At 38.3% G+C, this 21,149-nt stretch overlaps 1 protein-coding gene across 4 annotated transcripts in view; it reads right to left on the bottom strand.

Moving 5' to 3' along the window:
• Positions 1 to 21,149, bottom strand: part of lpcat2 (lysophosphatidylcholine acyltransferase 2) — an 80,286-nt gene that overhangs the window by 49,822 nt on the left and 9,315 nt on the right. For all 4 annotated transcript variants that reach the window (XM_012960473.3, XM_018092891.2, XM_012960470.3 and 1 more), the window contains 2 exon segments: positions 20,039 to 20,158; positions 5,438 to 5,577 (listed from right to left, as the gene is read on the bottom strand). In XM_012960473.3, the coding sequence (XP_012815927.2) occupies positions 5,438 to 5,577; positions 20,039 to 20,158 (260 nt within the window).

Genomic DNA, 21,149 nt, shown 5'->3' with positions numbered 1-21,149 from the left:
TATGGGGGGGGGGGGGGGTGGTGTAAAGCCACAACAAAGTAGCTTCACCCCAGAAAACCATATATTTTTGGAAAGTACACAATACCCCAATTCCAAAACGGGTACTCTTGTCTTTCTACTCCAAAGTATGAAGCTGCGAAGCTTTCCTAAATTTGACCATTTTATTACATTTCCAATAATCACCTCAAAACCTTCAATTTGCAGCATATTTAAATACCATTGGTCTATTCAACAGTTTGATGCCCAATGTACATTGGTTTATCAAAGTACATGATATGTAGAGACTTCAAAATATACCTAGTGAATACTAATTCAATGCCTTACATTTACACTAATTCATAAACATACTGTCGGTTTTATGTGGTGTAAAAGCTGCAAAAAAGTATGGTGATCCCTGAAGACCATATAGTTTTGAAAAGTACACATTCTAAAAAAAATCCAAAATAGGTAAATATTTCTTTCTACCCCAAACCACCAACTGGCACAGCTTTCCTAAAGTTAGCGGTTTTGATGGCACTTTTGAAAATCGCCTACAAATGATGCAATTTGCAGCATTTACACACAACTTTTTACATTCAAAAGAAAATGCCCCCTAAATATGACTGTCAGCGTTATACTAAACAGTTTGATGCCCAATACAGGTATGCATATATTTAGCAAGGAATGTGCAACGAAATAGTGCATATGATATTCTTGGCTACCAAATTAGCTTTTGCAAACAAGACCCCCCCTCAACTAAATACCACATCTCTGACAAATGTATTATGCATGTGGCAGAAGCACCTGTAGGGATGCAGTTCACCTCTTACATAGGGAAAATGCTGATTTACAATGTCTAGAGGCCTGGGTAGTGCCATAAAGTGGGGACTGATATTCCACTTTTTTAAGCACTACCTGCAGGAGACACACTTTGATGGTAGCAAACTTCTGGCCCTCAGAAAATGGTGGATGGCTGCCGCTTATCATACCTCTTATTCTACCTACTTGAGAGTTGTACCAATACTGATTAGCAGAGGCTGCTCCTTTAGCTTACCATAATTGATAACAGACCCTAAGGGTAGATTTATAAATATGCAAGCCCAGGTAATAGGGTCACTGCATATTGTTGCCAATATATATTTGCCTTCACCATTCCCAGGCTCTGTTATCATGGATAACTTTAATACAGTGCTAAATTAATCTATTGACAGACTCCCTACACAAGCCCACTCTGATGGCTCTTTGCTAAGGTGGCTGGAAGCTTTTGGCCTAACCGACCTATGGCACAGCAGATACTCAGATGCTGCCCAATACACACACAATAATCAGGCACATCTGACCCTTTCCTCCCTTCTCCTTAAAAAATATAACAAACAATATATAAAAAATATACATTTTCCTTTATTCATACCCAAGGTTATATTAAAAAGTACTTTAAAAGCATTTATTAGAGGGCTGGCTAACCTCTCTTCCTAACCTCCCAAACCAAATTCCTAATAGCACAAATCGAGCTGTTCTTTAGCTATAGCTTACTTTAGATATACAGTAGAAACAGTGCAGGAATATATCTGCAATATACCTATGCCATGACTTGAAGTCTCAGTAAGTCAGGAACTGCCCCCCCCCATTTCAGTCCAAGAATTGGTGGATGCCATAAACTCTTGCCAATCAGGGAAGACCCCCAGATTTGGACAATCTTCCAATGGAATTGGAATTGTACAAAAATACAATTCTATTCTAGCCCTTTGGTTGACCAAACTATTCAACGCAATTTGTAAGGGAACCCTTCTGTTCTTGTCTGCTAATAAATCATTAATAACTCTTATACTAAAACCCGGGAAAGATCCCACACTATGTGCCTCATACAGGCCAATATCTATTAAAAATTGCGATGCAAGCATTTTTACCAAAGTGCTTGCCAATCGTCTCACTAGTGCTCTTTCTTCAATTTTTGACCAATCTGGTTTGTCCCTGGATGGTCAACAGTTTTAAATCTGAGACATTTATTTACAAACCTGATGATCACCCATTACACCCCACAGGAAACGAGAAGGTCTATGACGAAAATGGGCATATCTCTGGACTAACATGCAATCCCTAGGCTTTTGGGTCAATTTTATAAAATGGACAAAAGCCCTATATAGTGCACCACATCCCTGTGTCAAAACTAACTTCACTTTGTCACCATGCATCAGCCATCTGTATACATATGATGTGCTCCTGCCTTGAGATATGCAAATTCTGGTTATCCATTTTGGAATATCTCATGAATATCATAGGGATGCATATACAACCTGATCAGTTGACAATGCTACTTTATTAGGTTACAGACCTAACTCCTACCAGAGTGGCAAGAACCCTGGTTGCCATACTCCTTACTATAGTTAAGAAATGCATTGTCATGCACTGGAAAGCTCATTAACCACTGTCACTGACACTATGGCAAAATCAGGTTAACCAGGTAATTCTGCTAAACAAGCTTGTTTATGCAAGAAGGGCCTGCCTGGATACATTTGAAAATGTGTGGGATCCTTTTCTGAATGCTTGGATGTGTACAGGTATAGTACTATAAAAAGGCTATGTATTCCATGCAGAAAAATTGTACAGGACAGGACCCAATCTTCCAATAAAAATAATTCTTTTTTCTTCATCTCAGCTTATATATATCAGAGTCTTAATGCCAACACCTAATTGAATCACACTTTCACACATCTGTGAGTTCCAGCCAACACCAAACTGAATACGTTCAATGGAACGACTGTGATTGGAGATCTGTAATTGTACTACCCCTTAGGGGTTTAAATGCCAGAAAAATTCCTACAATTCGGTTAAATTAAAGAAGATGCTCAGATGAGTGTTAAAATATTTAAGAAAACTCAAAAAGTCCAATTGCTTTAGACTTAATTCTAGTAGAAACTGTATATCATGACCTGGATGACTGAAAATCTTCATAGACTGAAGATCTAAAGCCCATTACACCAGAATCGGGAGATGGGTGGCATATATATATTATATATATATAAGACCTAAGGGCATACTCAGCCCATCTTAGCACTTTTTTGTATGGCACAGAGAGCTGAGCAAAGAAACTCAAACTTTAATCTCTTATATTTGCCCTACAAATTTGGAAGCAATGTAAGGACTAATGAGCTTGAACTCACTACTAATACCAGTACTTGCCAATCCCTTGTTTTCCCCAGGTATGCAGGTGTCAGGAAATCCCTGGTCTCGAACCTGGGACAGAGCTCTTCCCAGTTGAGACACAGGAGACACTCTGGCTGTAGCCTGCCAGAATATCATGATGACTCTAACCCCCTGTATCATGATGACTCTTTCCTCCTCTCAATATTCCCTTGGTTTCCTCCCATTTTTCAGCTTCAGCCAATAGCTCAATTAAGGGGCTATTTAAGCCTGTTTCTTACTACAACCTGTTGCTGGATCATTGGCTCATACTGCTGTGTCTAAGCCCTGAGTTCCTGTTCTTGACTTTCCTGTCCCGTAAGTCCTGCCTTGCACTGCCTTGTCCTCGTTCCCTCCTATCTGACTTTGCACATCTTCGACCTATTTTGAACTTTGGCTTGTTTAATGGACTCTGCATGTTATCTGCCTGCCCTTGACCTTTGGCCTGTTATTCAGTTTCTGTTTAATTTCTGCCAGCCTATATCTGTTACCTGCAACTGGACATGGTTTTTTCCTATCTGTTCTGTATTTTTTCAGTTTTTTATTATTTTTTGATGTATCATATTTTAAAGATGGCTTCTGGCCAAAAACTTTTCTTTGAAGGTGGAAGACTGCTGAAGAGGAACCATCTTTATCCACATCCCCCAACTCCAGCAGACTTCAGTGGGAACTGAGCAGAAAAGTAGACGTGATGTTTTTGGCCAGTGACTTCTGGCCAAAAATGGTCACTAGCGCATTTTTTGGCAGAAATAACTGTGTAAGACAGTCTGGGGGTTGGGGGGGTTAGATCATGAGCAACATTAGCCTTGGGCTTTGCCATAAAAAGCAGCTTATTATACATCGAACTGGTCATTTGTTTTACTACTTACTCCTCTGCATACAATAACACAACAGAAACAGTGAGACAGGAAGTTTGGAAGTAAAAGCAGTTTCAATTTACTGTTTAGCACAATAAATAACAAGGCTACACTCAGCCCATCCCATTTTAATGTGCTTTCTATTTTGCTAAACTTTCTGTATATTTACAAATTGATTATTATAATGATAATAATACAAATAATATTTGCCCCCTTCTAGCAAATGGGCACATATTGAATCTCTCTGGATCTCCCCAACCCACCAAATTCACTATTATGGGATGAAAAAGGAAAGAGCATTCCAGACATCCTACACCCAATGCATTTTACCCTTACCTTATGGAAAACGTGCAAAGATAAATACCGCCTAGCAAACCAGATCTCATTGGTAAAACCCCTCCTGGCCGATCCCTCTTTTACCCCAGGGATTTCTGAGAAATTTAAAAACTACTGGGGTACAAAGGGGCTATCCAGGATCTATGACTTTCTAGATCCACTGACGCTGAAACAGTGGTCATTCGCTGAAATCCAAAACAAATACCAGAAACCCTCTTCACGATTTTTTGAATATATACAAATTAACCATTTTATCCAGACTAATCTCCCAAAAGACCCACACCCTCTGTCTCTCACCCCCTTTGAAAGACTTTGTATAACAGGACTACCTCGGAGAGACTTGATTTCCATTCTGCATAGATTCCTGACTAACCTACCCAAGGATCCCTTCCCCAAGCACTCCTATATGCTAAAGTGGGAAGAAATCACCTTCACAACCCTCCCCTAGATGAATGGGCAGATATCTGGGACAATGCGAGGAGAATGGTGACATGTGTCTGACAAAAGGAAAATATATATAAAACTATGTTTTTCTGGTATGATACGTCTGTAAAACTTCTACGACTGACACAAACAATGGGAGAAGGTCTGGTCCAGATGGGATTACTATATAGCCAGCACTAGAACACAGAATAAGATACACCCTACACAGGAATAACCCTTTATCTGACCTATAACCATGATCTCCCATCCCCCCCCCCCCCGATGGATCCGAATCTCTCCCTTTGTGCCTCTTTTTTCCTTTTCTCTCTTTTTTTTTCTTTTTATTATTACTGGCAATTGCAACTGTTAGTTTAAAATGTTACTGTCAACCCAAGAAAATCAAGTTAATTTGATCAATGATAAATGTTAATTAGCAGGCCTGCCCTGTACTTTGCGATATGGTCAACTTAGTTGATCCACTTTATTGTAATGCTACATTACTACTACTGACCTATTGAATGCCTGTTATAATTATTTTGCACAAAATACCAATAAAAATCCAAGTAAAAAAAAACACAAATAATATTTTTTTTAAAAAATTTTTTGTTGATTTTATTTGACTTCTATTATTCTTGTAATATGAATATGTAAACTTCTCTTACCTTCTCCATCCCTCAAGTGGTTTCTCATTCTTTTCAGGACAACAGCAGGTAGCTATGGCTGCAACCAACCATGACACAAGTAAAACAATCATAAAGAGAATGACTCGGAGTGGAAGAAGAAACAAACCACATAACACCATCTGTTGGAAACAGATTAAGTTATGTTAGAAAGATTTATAGTGAATGTTGTTACAAAGTTAAATTTCATTGTTCAACTTGTAGACTTTTTTCAAATACTTTAAAGTTCAGCTTGAAGACTTTTCCCAGATACTTTAAAGCCCTTGTGGAAAAAAAATACCACTAAACTGTAATAAAAATACATTAATAAGGTAAGATATAGGAGTGAATATCTAAAATCAATGGGGTTATTTACAGAGATATCAGAAAGCAGTGAGCAGCCATGATGGGTGCAAGACAGCCCTGTCTTTACTGCCTGTCATTGCCATTGCACCCTAATGGCCCCTACTGGCTTAAATTCAGTTTCAGTGACATAGAACTCTGTTCCTATGCAACTGATTTTAAGTTGCTCATTGTATTAATGTATCTGACATATGACATGAGCTGATAAAAGTAGTAACAATTAGTGCAGTATATGCAGCTGTCCCTGCAGAATTTCATTCCTAAGGTGCTTTAAACAAATAGAACATGACAAGCCTTATTCAACTAATTTTTATTGCCAGTAAACTTTTCAACACTCCCAAAGCTCTTTTCTATGCATGGATCCTCTTAGGTTTTCAGGCTTGTATGTGACAGAAATGTTTTTGTTATAAAAATGGAAGAAAATTGTGTTTATATTATACTACTTAAGTGACAGTTAAATAGTTACATAGTTACATTGGGTTGAAAAAAAGACCAAAGTCCATCAAGTTCAACCCTTCCAAGTGAACCCAGAACACACAAACCTATACTGACCTACAGTATCTATATACAATACTAACTGTAGATTAATAATAAGAATAATATGCTTATTAAAGACAGGATCTATGTATATAGTCCAAACTTATATATAAGTTGGCAGGAGTAGTTAGTAGATCTGCCCTGGTTGTCCATTAAATCCCAGTGGCTGAATCCTTCCCTGCTTAAGGCTTGTAAAGAAGAAGACTGCCCATTGATCAACACCTATTTTTTAAAGGCAACCACATTGAAATGTGGCCATTCTTCCTGCAGAGTAACTCTGCTAGAATACATAAATACACCACAGGGGGACGTGGGAGCACTCCAAGGCTAAATAGAGTATACAAATACAATGGAAGTGCATAGAGGTATCTCTTTACAGCACAGAAAACAAAGAGCTGCTCTACAACCAAACAGGTGGCCCTATCTTCAAGGCCATGGTAGCAGTAATCAAGGCTTGCTTGGGGGGTTGTGTTGGGCTGTGGCGATATACTCAGGAATGCAGGCTGATCAGTGAAGGGGTGCATGAATCTGTAGGTTAACCTTTGATGTACAGATTTACCCAGAACACGGTCACCGCATGGTACAGTTATATCAGTAACTGCCTGGCATCTAGGCCTTACTCCTACACAGATGGTTATCTTTTGTGCATTTGTACTTGCCATTTTCATTTTCAGCATTTTGCAAATTTTCCACCATTTTTTGGTGAAGCGAAATGGGACAGATTCGCTCATCACTACTGGCTAATAATTTTAGATCTGTGACAAATTGCCAGGGTCGGATTGGGCCACCGGGGAAAAACCCAGCAGCCCAGACCCGATTCCTGTTGGCGCGCCCCCCCGGCCACCGGTGTCCCTCTTCTGACACGTTTAAAATAAGTTTCACTTACACGCACTCAGGGGAGGATGTCAGGTGTGTGACGGGGGGGACCCTGTAGGGGGTTAGGGAGGCACAGCAGGGGCGCCCCCCCAGTCTGACCCTGCAAATTGCCCTACAGGTTAATTTGCATCTTACACTCTTTTAGTGAATTTATATTTTGCAAAGATTGGGTTTGCTTTTGGGATTACATAATCACTGTATATTTTATAATAGAGCATTGAGCAGCTTGCTCTCCTCTGCTGACATGTCTCCCCAGCCCATAGCAGACAACAGTATTTATTTTATTTTCTTTTGCCTTGAGAGTACCCTTAGAGATGAGCTCTGCATGTTTTTAGACCTTTTATATTCTTCTATGCTATTCCCGTCCATGCTGGGTGGCTGCATACCTGCAAACTCTATGCTTTCTTTTACTGCAGTGAGCTCACCAGCTTCTGACACCATGTGTTTCTGATGCTATCACGCTGTAAGGTTAGTACTACTCACAATAATACAGGAGTCATTCTTGCGGTAAGAGATCTCTATTAGTTAGCCTAACACACTCCAAGGTGGCTGCAGAACCTCCCACACCAACAAGTTTCACTTTGTAAAAGGCATTATACTGTATTATTTGGTTGTTAAGACACCTAGAAGGATATTATTAACATTGGAGACAAGCATCAGTTTTCCCCACTGCTGTAAGTTGGTCAGATTAGATAAAGCTGAATAGTGTATTTTGTTTATGCATTTCCATCTGACGGTTAAATTTCAATGACAAAAAAAGTATTTGAGACACCATCAGATTGTATCTTGAAAAATGCAGCATGTTGTATACGCTGCCAAGAGGTGTATCACATCAGGTGGCAAATGTTTGTTCCATGCCATTTTCTGTCAGTCCCATTATTTTGGCCCATGTGAATGAATCCAACTTGTAGGATGTGTTCTGTTGATCTAACACCATTCTACAAAATCTGCTGTGTAGTTTAGCCTTTACAAAGCAAACTGGTAACTTTTTTTAAAAAAAAAGCTGTGTCAATTATGTAATAACTTACGGCTGATCATCCTAAAATACTAAATTTAAACATGCTTCCCAAGCCCACCAGACAGGGCTGTTGTGTTTTTGGTTGGATCCTTACTTAAAACATTTCTTTATCTTTTTCTCCAACCCATTGTCCACAATTCCTAGTTACATTTATGACAGTGGGCATTTTGTATTGTTAGAAATATATATTTCATTATTATGTTCTTAGTAAGTAATTCATGTATACGTTTATGGATTGACCTTTTTAGCAGTAGGCATATTTATTTGAATCTTTTTTTAATATTAATTCAGTTCAACATTGTAGATTTAACACAATTATAGTGGTTGCTAGGTAAAGTTCCTCATTGCTAGGTTATGTCCCTAGCAACTAAGAAGTGCACATAACTATATTTTGCAAGCACCAAGTCTATAATGTTGGATAGCCTCTGTTTTGGGCTTTTTTTTCTCTTATGTCTCCAATTTCTTGAATCACTAGTGCACTAGTAATGCACTTACATTTGTTGCTAGGGCAGATCCCTAGCAGCCCATCACACTTTTAATACTGATGTTTTCCTAATTTTGGAGAGCTTTTGCTCTGGGTATATATTTAATTTGATTTTATTGTTTGTGTCTTATTGTTCATGTGTCACTATTGCACTTAAAACTTTTATAGTGGTTGCTGGGGCAAGCACCTAGCAACCACTTGCACTTTCATCCGCTCATGCACCTTTGTTGTTGTAGCTATACATGTCTAGTGGTTGCCAGGGGTCAATACATAGTAACTTTGTGCTTTAAAAACTCGCTGACACGCCCAATCCCTGATGAAGTGGGGTGGAGCCTCACGAAACGCGTGAAGCCAGGAGCAGTCAGCATTTTCTCTTTTGATATTTTTACCACTTGTACTTTTATCAACTTTGTGAGTAGACATCTGTTTTAACTATTTATACATCATTAACAATTTTAATGCAAGATGGTATCTTTTATTGTTTTTTCACACATTGAATGGGTTGCCATTCATGAAAAGCAATCCTTAACAGTGTGTTTGTGAGTATATAGCCGGAACGGGGAGCACTGTGGTGGACCCTTATCTGATATATTTTACTCACATTGCCTGCTAATAGGTAACAGGATTTTGAAACCTTGTAATTATACCATTGCTGATACACTAGGGGAGTTTTCCCTTGTGCGCTTTTTTTTTTTTTTTTTTTTTTTTTAAGGACTTTATATGGGCAGCAACATTCTGTGTCCTACCTGCGTTACTACATGTGCCTGTGTCAGTGTAGTCTTATTAGGAAGAACAGAATGTGTTTCTTCCTGCACTTGCCTATGGTGGAACACAGAGGAATGCATTGCAGCAAACACAGAAAGGAGTGAATGCAAGCCCTAAGAAATGAATAAACGTAGCCCTTAAACTCATAATTTTCTACTTTGATGTTGAAAGCCTGTACACAATCATTCAACATTTGGTATTGCTCTTTGCAGAGAGGTAATGAACAAATCAGGTCAGACAGCTCCCCCTACTGAGTTTTTAGAACTTCAGAAAATGATATTCAAAGTGAATACTTATTGTTATTTATATAATTCCAAGGTATTCAGATGAACTGTACAAAGATTACACATCATTTACATCATTCCCTCCCAAATGAGTTTACAATCTAAGGTCCCTGTCACAATTACCTGCCTATAATGCTCTGGAGTCATCTATGGTATCTCCATATGCTAATGAGTTAATGTATGCTCTTGATATTGAAGAATCATGCTAATATTATACTGTTTAAATGGTTTATCTTTATCTCATTGTTTATGATCTGAAGTTGTTTATTGAAAACATGAATAACACATAAAACCATGAACAACTTTTTGTTTTAGATTAGTGTAAACTTTCTAGATCTTACAGTTCTTATTGAAAATCAGATAGATAAGGACATGGTTGTTTGCTAAACGCTAGCTATTTTCATTCAAGCTCATTAATCAGAAATATTCCTTATTCACTATTTCTAAAGAGTCTTTTCCCAATTTCTAAGAACATTTCTAGCACAAGTACTTCTGCAAGTACTGCATTGCAACAATGTGATATAATGGCGATTAGATCCTGTGTCTGGTGCTATAATCAGAGACATTGAGAGAATGAACATATGCAGGTTAAAATGGGTAGCAAATCCAATATTTATTATAAGAACCTTGATGCAGGCAGCAAATCTTGGAAGGAAGTAGCAAGGCCAAGGCTGCAAGATTACATAGTGTCCATCAAGTTCAACCCATCCAAGTAAACCCAGCACACCTAACCCACACCTACCAATCTATACACTCACATACATAAACTATAAATACAACCACTAGTACTAACTGTAGATATTAGTATCACAATAGCCTTGGATATTCTGATTGATCAAGAACTCATCCAGGCCCCTCTTAAAGGCATTAACAGAATCTGCCATTACCACATCACTAGGAAGGGCATTCCATAACCTCACTGCCCTCACCGTGAAAAACCACCTACGCTGCTTCAAATGGAAACTCCTTTCCTCTAATCTAAAGGGGTGACCTCTGGTGCGTTGATTGTTTTTATGGGAAAAAAGAACATCCCCCAACTGCCTATAATCCCCTCTAATGTACTTGTACAGAGTAATCATGTCCCCTCGCAAGCGCCTCTTTTCCAGAGAAAACAACCCCAACCTCGACAGTCTAACCTCATAGTTTAAATCTTCCATCCCCTTAACCAGTTTAGTTGCACGTCTCTGCACTCTCTCCAGCTCATTAATATCCTTCTTAAGGACTGGAGCCCAAAACTGCACTGCATACTCAAGGTGAGGCCTTACCAGGGACCTATAAAGGGGCAAAATTATGTTCTCATCCCTTGAGTCAATGCCCTTTTTTATACAAGACAGCACTTTATTTGCTTTAGTAGCCACAGAATGACACTGCCTGGAATTAGACAACTTGTTATCAACAAAAACCCCTAGATCCTTCTCCATTAAGGATACCCCCAACACACTACCATTCAGTAGATAGTTTGCGTTTATATTATTTCTACCAAAGTGCATAACTTTGCACTTATCAACATTGAACCTCATTTTCCAGTTTGCTGCCCAGTTATCTAATTTTGTCAAATCGCTCTGCAAAGCGGCAGCATCCTGCATGGAACTTATAGTTTTGCACAATTTAGTGTCATCAGCAAAAATAGAAACAATACTGTCTATGCCCACCTCCAGGTCATTAATAAACAAGTTAAACAGCAAAGGCCCAAGGACTGACCCCTGCGGTACTCCACTAACCACACTGGTCCAATTAGAAAATGTTCCATTTACAACCACAACTTTGTACTCTATCCTTCAGCCAGTTCTCTATCCAATTACAAATATTATGTTCTAGGCCAATATTCCTTAATTTGATCATTAACCTTCTGTGAGGTACTGTATCAAACGCTTTAGCAAAGTCCAAGTAGATTACATCAACTGCCATTCCAGCATCAAGGTTCCTACTCACCTCCTCATAAAAGGCAACTAAATTAGTCTGGCAAGATCTGTTACGCATAAAACCATGCTGGCACAAACTAATAGTATTGTGAACTGCAATGTATTCAAGTACCCTATCCCTTATTACCCCTTCCAAAAGTTTTCCTACTACTGATGTCAGACTAACAGGCCTATAGTTTTCAGGCTGAGAACGGGATCCCTTTTTAAATAACGGCACCACATTAGCAATCCGCCTCTTGGCACCATGCCAGACCTCAATGAATCCTGAAAAATTAAGTGAAGAGGTTTGGCAATCACAGCGCTCAGCTCATTTAATACCCTGGGATGAATCCCATCCGGCCCTGGACCTTTGTTTACCTTTACATGTTCAAGTCTCTTTTGAATTTCCTCCCGAGTGACCCATGCGCCAGTAGCTAAATTACTAGAACTGGGCATATTACAAGGGAAGCCTTCATTATCTGGCTCCTCAGATGTATAGACAGATGAAAAATAATAGTTCAAAATTTCAGCTTTTTCCCCGTTTTCATCAACCAACGTACCCCCCCGTGATAATAAAGTTCCCACCCCTTTTTGCTTCACTTTTTTACTATTCACATAATTAAAAAATAATTTTGGATTCTTTTTACTCCTAGCTGCAATATCCCTTTCCATCTCTATTTTAGCTTGCCTGATAGCTTTTTTGCATGCTTTATTTGCTTCCTTGTACCTGATGAAAGTTTCCGCTGTCCCAGCTAACTTGAATGCCCTAAAAGCACGTTTTTTCTTACCAACCTTGACAATAACACTTTTATTCAGCCATAAAGGTTTTGCTTTGCGATGCCTCTCCTTGCTTACTAGGGGGATATACTGTTGTGTATACCTACAAAGCAATGTTTTAAAGATGTTCCATTTTCCTTCTGTGTCTAACCCCATGAAAAGCCTTTCCCAGTTGACACATTGCAGAGATGCCCTTATACTGGCAAAGTCTGCACGTCTAAAATTGAGTGTTTTAGTTACTCCCTTATAGCGCTGTCTCTGCAGCATTATCTCAAAGGAGACCATGTTGTGATCACTGTTCCCCAAATGCTCACCCACACAAATGTTAGAGATAAGTTCATTATTATTAGAAATCACCAGGTCCAAAATAGCGTCATTCCTAGTGGGTTCTTGAACTGCCTGAAATAAAAAGTTGTCATTTAGCATATTTTGACAAACTGACAATAAGTGGCAGATGAGATTCAATGTAAATACATTTAAGGTTATGCAGCTACAATGTAAAATTTTGCAAGCCAGTAATGGTACTGCTTTAGGCAAATCCATAATGGAAAACTAAGGGTTTTAGGGATAGATAATACACTTTTGTTAAAAGAAGAGGTGATGCAACACAGTTGTAAAGATGCCCCTGTCCAATGCATATGTTTTTCAGAAAACAATATCATTTCTTTGTACTATTTTCAATAAAATATAGGATTTTAGTGATTTGCAAATCATTGCATTCTGTTTTTATTTTTATTTTACACAGTGTTTATGGAAATAAAATAATAATTTTTGGAAACCGGGTTGTATTTGTAAAAAGTAATTATATTCTCTTAAAAGTTGTGTATCTCACACTTTCATATTATTTTTTCATAGTTTATTCCATTTCATTTCTCAGTTTAGCAGAACTCTGTACCCTTTTCAGCTCTTTAGTTGTTAGGGTTATTTCCAGCACTGATAGTGGTTAATCTCTGTTTCTCATCCATCTAATCACAGAAGAGGCCTTCTCTCCCCCCCCCCCCCTTAGTCTGGTTGCCTAGGCACAGTTCTGTTGGTGTTCTAGAGGGAGTTATTGTGCAATCCTAGTAAGAGTTCTTGTAACATCTTAGCTTAATTTAACTTTACTTTATGCAAGACCCAGCTGTCCTTGACTTGGTGTTAGATCTTCCCCCTGCAAACTTAAATTTAGTGACTCTTCCATGTATGACTTGGCTCCTACTGACCTTGTGAATTGTGTGTGGTGGTAAACTTAGGCCTGGGCTGAATTTAATTTAGTAATCCCTTGGTCACTGCAGTAGCTAGTGACTGCCTCAATCTTAGCAAGCTGTCTGTTTTGCAGCATCACTCAATCGTTTCACAGGCACAAGCAGGGTTGCCAGGTCTAATTTTCCAAACCAGCCAGTCAGTCCCAAAACTAGCCAAACGCCACTTCAAAAGTAGCCCACAAATAGCACAATATCCACAGTGAAAAAAAATCTAAACGATAAAAGAAGGCATACGTTGGGAGGTATGTTACAGCAGAAATGGATTTAGAATATTGCATTACCACAGACATGATATATTTATGGTTGTGTTCAACTACAACTCTCAGAAACCCTAAGAGATCCTGACTTATAGCCTAAGAAAAGAAAGTAACAAATGACAGCCCTCTACATCAAATTACAAAGTAGTAGTACGATCTCATACCAGAGCAGGAATAAGGTTGTAATGCAGGTTACGACTGAGAGGTTAGAAAAGCAGTGTAAACCCCACACACAAAAAGTAAAAGTAATCAGTGAACAGCCTCTTTGAAATCTTTCAGTACCTGCCACTCTGGTTGTCCAGAGGTTAATAGTAAGGCTGCAACATCCCCTTAATCACTTAGATTTCCTTATCCTGCTTTAACCCACTCGGCCCCCTCCCTCATGAATTTGCTTTGACTTTTGGTTTGTGGGCATGCTCGGTTGTTCTAAACTCAGATTACTAAACACGCCCTCCAGTCTAGCAGCCAATAAAGAGATGGCATTGCTGGTTCCCATAGAAACTCAGCTCTAGCTGTCTGCTTCAATTTTTTTCTCACAACCTCCTCTCCTGAGCTCAGTTCAAACAAAGCAGAACTTTTATCAAATACAGTTCTGCCTGTGTGAGCATTGGCGGATATTAATGAAGGCTTGGGGAGGCTATAATAATAATTGCATATAGATACTTAACATTTTTAGCCTCCCCAAACAAAAAATCACCATCCGCCTATGTGTGTGAGCCTGTATTCTTGATGAAATGTATGCTAAATAAGGGTCTGTGTTTGTGTGTGTATGCTGTTTGCAGATTTAAATGTATCTGATTATGTATCAGAGGAAAAATGGCCACTGGGTGCTGCTATTTGCTTTTGGAAAATGTGATGGTGCTAGCAAACGGAGGGGATATAAGTAGTACAAATAATGCCATTTGCGTGGGGGAGACATGCCCAACTGATATACATTGTAGGCAAATGTAGGCTTTACATGTCCTTTAAATTAGTAGCCCAATTTGGCGGAACCAAATGCCAGGTTGGCATTGTGTTTAGGCTTTGCTATGCAATGCAAATCTCTCCTACAGCACTGCAGCAGCTCTAGCACACTGCTCTCACCAGGGAGGTTTCTCAGCACCAGCCTCATCATGGGAAATATATGGGAATTGAGTTTCCAGAGTAAGAAGGGAGGTGCTGAATTGTTCCACTGCAATCTAAATAGAACAATCTAAATTTTGCTTAGGCCCCCTAAAATGAACTGAGCTAGCATCAGCAGGACTTTCACAACAAAGAGCAGGCATGACTCTGATTTTTTTCAAAATTTACAATCCTGAATTTTGCAATTACAAGGCCAAGCCCCTAACCCTCAAGGTCCTACTGAATCATATGCCCAGGAACTTAAGAGGTCATTTCCAGAAAAATTTTCAAGAAATACCGCTATATTCAGGAGGTATTCTAAATCAGTGTTAGCTCCATTTTCTTCTGCATACAGGCTGTTTTACAGATGATTAGTGATGGGAGAAATGATTCAGAAGGCATGGATTGGTGGCGAATTTCCACGTTTCGTCATTGGCAGATCTTTTTTTGTGTAAAAAAATATTTGTCGCACGCATAAAAAATGACATGTATCAAAATAATTGCAGGCGTCTTTTTTTATGTTCAATATTTTCGCAGTTTTGCAAATTTTTCTCTGTTTCGTAAATGTTTTGGAAGACTTTGCCGATTTTTTAAAAGTCGAGTTCATTTTAACCTTGCTCCAAGGGAAGCACTACTATGGGATTTGCTTCTCATTGAGTAAAATAGCCCACTGTTACATCATGATTAACATTGTTTTTTTGTCCACCATGGCAGCTATTGTTGATAACTCTAATAGACAAGTTTCTTCCGAATTAGCTCTGTTAAATTTGTCTCAGGGGTGGCACTCTGTAGCTCAATACGCACTTACTTTAATGCTTGGGTGCAGCCTATATTTTTGCTAAAGAGGACCTGGGGGGGGGGATCTAAAACTTAATTTGTAGAAGACAAAGTGGTGAATGGAAACTGTGTTGAGAAATAGATATGGTCACTACAAATATAGACAATATGACATATTATGTATGGGAGATCTCAGAGATGATGAAGACATAAATCTTAGTGACCACATGCTGTCCCCATACCAAGAGAAAGTTTTTAATTAGGGTCTTTCCTTTTCAGCTAGTTATAACATAACAAATTTCACCTCTATATGGATCTTACAAAACATTTATATAAAGGAGAAATCAATGACAAGGATAACAGTCAACCCAGTTTCAAGACTACCAGATTTTAATAATCCATATTATCTAGTGGAGGCAGAATCACTGTTAGATCAAGTTATAGAGGAAAACTCATGCACCTTCAAAGCTAAAAATAAATTCATGCCACCTCAAAATACTAGCAGATCAGTTCTGGTATTTGGAGAGTTGGTCATGCATGATTTTCTCAAACTAGCAGAACATGGCCCTGCTAATCTGACTAAAGATGAGAATCTGGGCATTAAACAGATCAGAGAATGGGATGATGTGGTAATCAAAGCATCAGATAGGAGGCAACATAGTGATAGTGCTTCTGTAAGGTACATAAGTTTACACCCTGAGACAGTTATTGGATAATCAGTGCTATGAAAAATTATCATGTGATCCAAACCACATATGGGTGACTTCTTAGCCAAAATTCAGGATCTGAAAACTGATTCTGGTACTTTATTGGTTATATGTGATGCAGAGTCACTCTACACCTTGAAAGTACATAAATGGGGTTTATTAGCAGTAAAATTCTTTATGGAGACTGAAAGCCGATGGAGTTCAGAGTATATTGATTTTATCACTGCTTTAATAGTTTTCTGCCTGACCCATAATTTTTTCTTATTTAACAATAAGTTGTCTACAAAGTAGTAGTACAAATCATTTAGGAGTCATCTCTACATAGATGATTTGGTCTTCCTTTGGACAGGGGAATCTGACTTGCTTATGTAGTGTATAGACTGACTAAATAACAATAAATCCAATATAATGCTGACATATACATTAGATAGAAGACAGATTGATTTTTTTTTTTATATGTAACATTTTATCAGACATTCACTGCCCAGTGACCTATTCTGTAAAAATACAGCTACCAACTCTAGTATTCACTTTTCTAGCCATCACCCCCTATCCACAAAGAAGGGAATTCCAGTTGGGGAAGTATTAATGCAAAACTTTACATAACTGAGTGCATTTAAGAGAAGGGCAGGATAACTTTCCAACAGGTTGAAAGAGTGAGGGTAATCTTATCAATAAGGTATACCACAGACCACTTACAACTTACAACATCTCAGCAAAACAGGTTAGACTGTTGTTTAAATTACTGACTATCCATTGGCCCCAGTATTTCAAACTTAACTATTTGTGACTCCAATTGGCAGGCTTCAGCAGAAGAGGTGTGGCTCTATTCATTTAAAGCCATACTGACAGCTGCCCGTGCCTTTGATAAAGCTTTTTTTATGAGTGAAAGGCATTTCCTTTGAAGGGGGGTACTTTTGTTTTAACTTTATGTGACTGCCCGAGAAGTGATTGAATGGTACTTAGGGCAGCAGATGTGACTTAGGTGTGAGCAACTGCATAATACAAAGCCAGCAATACATTTGAGGGCTAGAAGGACACCAGGGGAGAATAGTGTTTTACTGGTGTACTGGTTTACTTTTCCATAGTGAGGCATGGACAGAGGTGAGGTGGAGGCCACCTGACTCTATGTTACCCTTTCTCTTATGGGATTTCTGTTTGATGTCTGGTCTATTGGACTGAATAGCCGTTTTGAATGCAAACCATTAAAAGTTAAATTTTATAGTACTAAATGCTGTTTTCTCAATAAGTATCTTGTATAACTGAGTGGGGAGGTGCCAGCATAATTTTTTTTTTTATTTGCTTTTGTTTGCAGGAACCTTAACTCTGGGATGACAGTGGATGTAATCTACTTGGACTTTGCTAAAGCATTTGATACAGTACCTAACAAAGTTAATGAGGAAATTGAGGAATATTGGCCTGGAACATAATATTTGTACTTGGATAGAGAATTGGCTAAAGGATAAATTATAGTGAGTAGTAGTAAACTGAACATTTTTTAAATAGCCCAGTGGAGTACCGCAGGGGTCAGTCCTTTGCTTTTTAATTTGTTTATTAATGACCTGGAGGTAGTCATTGAAAGTACTGTTTCTATTTTTGCAGATGATACTACATTTTGCAAAACTATAAGTTCCATGCAGGATGCTGCCACTTTGCAGAGCGATTTGACAAAATTGTAAATCTGGGCAGCAAAATGGAAAATGAAGTTCAATGTTGAAAAGTGCACAGTTATGCACTTTGGTAGAAATAATTTAAATGCGAGTTACACACTAAATTTTAGTGTTTTGGGGGTATCCTTTATTGAGTAGGATCTGGGGATTTTTGTAGATTACAAGTTGTCTAATTCCAGGCAGTGGCATTCAGTGGCTACTAAAGCAAATAAAGTACTGTCTTGCATTAAAAAGGGCATTGCTTCAAGGGATGAAAACATAATGCAAAAACATATGCAGCGCTACAATTTCCCAAAATCGTGGAAGTTTTCTCTCAAGGAAATCGTCACGCCGCATATGCCATCCCACCGCCGATTTACATTCAAGCCCGTGGGATGGCATATCAGGGATATTAGTCGCTGCAGCTTCAGTGTTTGCTTCTGAGGGACAGGAGTGGCAGGTACTTAAACAGTGCTGTGAGGCTTTTCTCTGCTAAAATTTTTGGTTGGGGGGTTGACCCTCTTTTAAGAAGAATATTAATGAGTTGGAGAAAGTATAAAGATGTACAACTTAACTGCATGGAAGGGCATGAAACATTTAAGATATAAAGACAGACTGTCAATGTTGGGGTTGTTTTTCCCCTACAGCTTTTTCATCAGCCATGGTCTTATTTATAGATTAAGATTCAGGAGGCTGTCGTTTGAAGTGGGGCATTTTTCAGTTCAACGCGTTAGGTATTCACATTTTAATGGACTAATAAAGATAGGATTTTATCTTTTGGAATCCGGAGTGTTTGGAGCTTCTTTCGTTTGAATTTGCATTCTTCAGTTCAGCAATAATTCTCTTTTCTTTAAAAAAACAACTTTTCCATCCCTGAAATATTTTTTTCACAAACTGTCTTGAAACTTAATCACCATTCTACCCTTGCTGGCCACAAGGGATTTATTAAGCCCTTAAACCTGATCAATAGGAGCATCTGGTTGTCTAGATTTTGTCAGGATGTTTAAGATTTTTTTAGGTTGTATTTTACATGCACTTGGAGTAAGACGCCTGGAAAACCAATCGGTTTTCTTTAACCTTTACCAATGCCTGGGAAACCTTGGAGTTCAATTTCTCTTAGTTTTATTTTGGACTCTCATGGAATGATACTAGTTGTTGTTGATTGATTAACAAAGATGGCACATTTTATTCCAAAATTATCTCCCTGTAGATTTAGTTACAGCAGAATTTATGCTCTAAGAAATATTCCATCTGCACAGTATACATAAATTAGAAATCTTGGACAGGGGTATGCAGTTTACTTTTAAGTTCTATAGGTTGCTGAAGATCTAAGTTTTAGATCTAGGTTTATTTTCAGCAAACTAATGGCCAAACTGAGTGCCTTAATTAGACCCTAGAACAATGTTTACAATGTTTCATAATTTGTTTCCAAAATGAACAGATCGTTTTCCTTACGGTTACCATCCCACCTTATTACCTGCAATGCCTTCTTGCTACTCATTACTGTCTATTGAGGAACACCAGTCTACTTTTAGAGAGCTTTAGCACACCTTATAGTCTACTGTTATGGATGCTCAATAAAAAGCAAAGAAATGGAGGCTTGAACTGGGGTCTGAAGTAACAGTTTGGGACCCACAGCAATTCTTTCCTTGTCCTTTACTTTGCCACTGAAAACTAAATTTTAGATATAAACATTTATTTAGTAGCAATTACAATTCTTTAACAGAATAGACGCCTGGGGCCTAGTTTCCCTGGTTATTATTAAACACAAAATATACATTAACACTTTCATACAGTAACACATTATTGTGCTACTTGACTTTGCTATTATTATGTAAGCAATACAAATTTAGCATGCACTCACCTTTAACTTGTTAACTGGGGACAGGTTGATTTCATGAACAAAGGGGTTTGGGATTTGCGGGGGAATAAAGGATTTCTGTCGTGGCAGAGATGGTACCCGCTGCTGTTCTACCTTATTAGCCTATAGGGGAAGTGACATTATAGTTAGTACACCATCAATATTAGCAGTTTAACAGATGCAAATATATGCTTTGCTTTAACACAAAAGTACAATTTTTTGCACAAACTACTTACTTAAATACTAAAGTACTTAAGTACTAAATTACATTGTTGAATATTGTATGGAACACTAATGCCATTTTTAAAAATGGCAATCAGTATTCCGAGGAACGTAATTCTAAAAGCAACTAATTACTTGCAACTACTATATATGATGCCACCATAATACTATTAAAAGGTTAGTGATCATGGCCATGATTTATTTATGCTGCTCCAGAAAGTTATGTATCATTAAAAAATAACATAACAAGTGTGTCATATTTATTTACAAGCAAGCATGATAGAATTAAACAAGCATAAAAGACTGGTTAACAAGTAAAATGTACAGGTTCTGCATAGATGTGGTAATTATCCATTATGATATAATGGCTAAATAGAAAATAATTAGAGTAAATAGTTTCTGGCTAGGCTTACCAAGTAAGATAATTGATGGAAAGATTGGCTAAACTTTTTGAAACTTTTAGTTATCCTGTTTAAATATTACAGGAATCAGAACATAGGTGTCTGAACTGGGAGAAGCAAGAGTGCTGTGGCCCCCCCAAAAAAATCCGACTCTTACTTTAGGTTTTATGTCACTAACTTTTACTAAAGTCCCAGCACTACCGCATTCAATTCATAGGCAGTCAGCCAGCCAGTTCTATAAGAGAGTTTCTCCCCTCCAGGGTCCTAAGATCAGAGCTACTCATTGACACCCATCCAGCCTCTTCCTGTAGCCCAGATCAGTTATAACTTTAATCTCTCACTGCTCCATGTTTGAGAAGGTAGAACATGCCTGTTCTTTTTTGCCTTCACTTCCATGTCCTGAGCAACTCCAGCAATACCAGCTAAGGGAGCAGGGTAGGCACAAGTTGAAGCAGCCAGAACTATTAATCTGTAAGTGTACCTAGGGGCAA

Source organism: Xenopus tropicalis, chromosome 4 (genome assembly GCF_000004195.4).
Source record: "Xenopus tropicalis strain Nigerian chromosome 4, UCB_Xtro_10.0, whole genome shotgun sequence".
NCBI classification, from domain to species: Eukaryota; Metazoa; Chordata; class Amphibia; order Anura; family Pipidae; genus Xenopus; species Xenopus tropicalis.
Note: the sequence above shows the minus strand (reverse complement) of the source record. Positions and strands in the feature narration are given on the sequence as shown.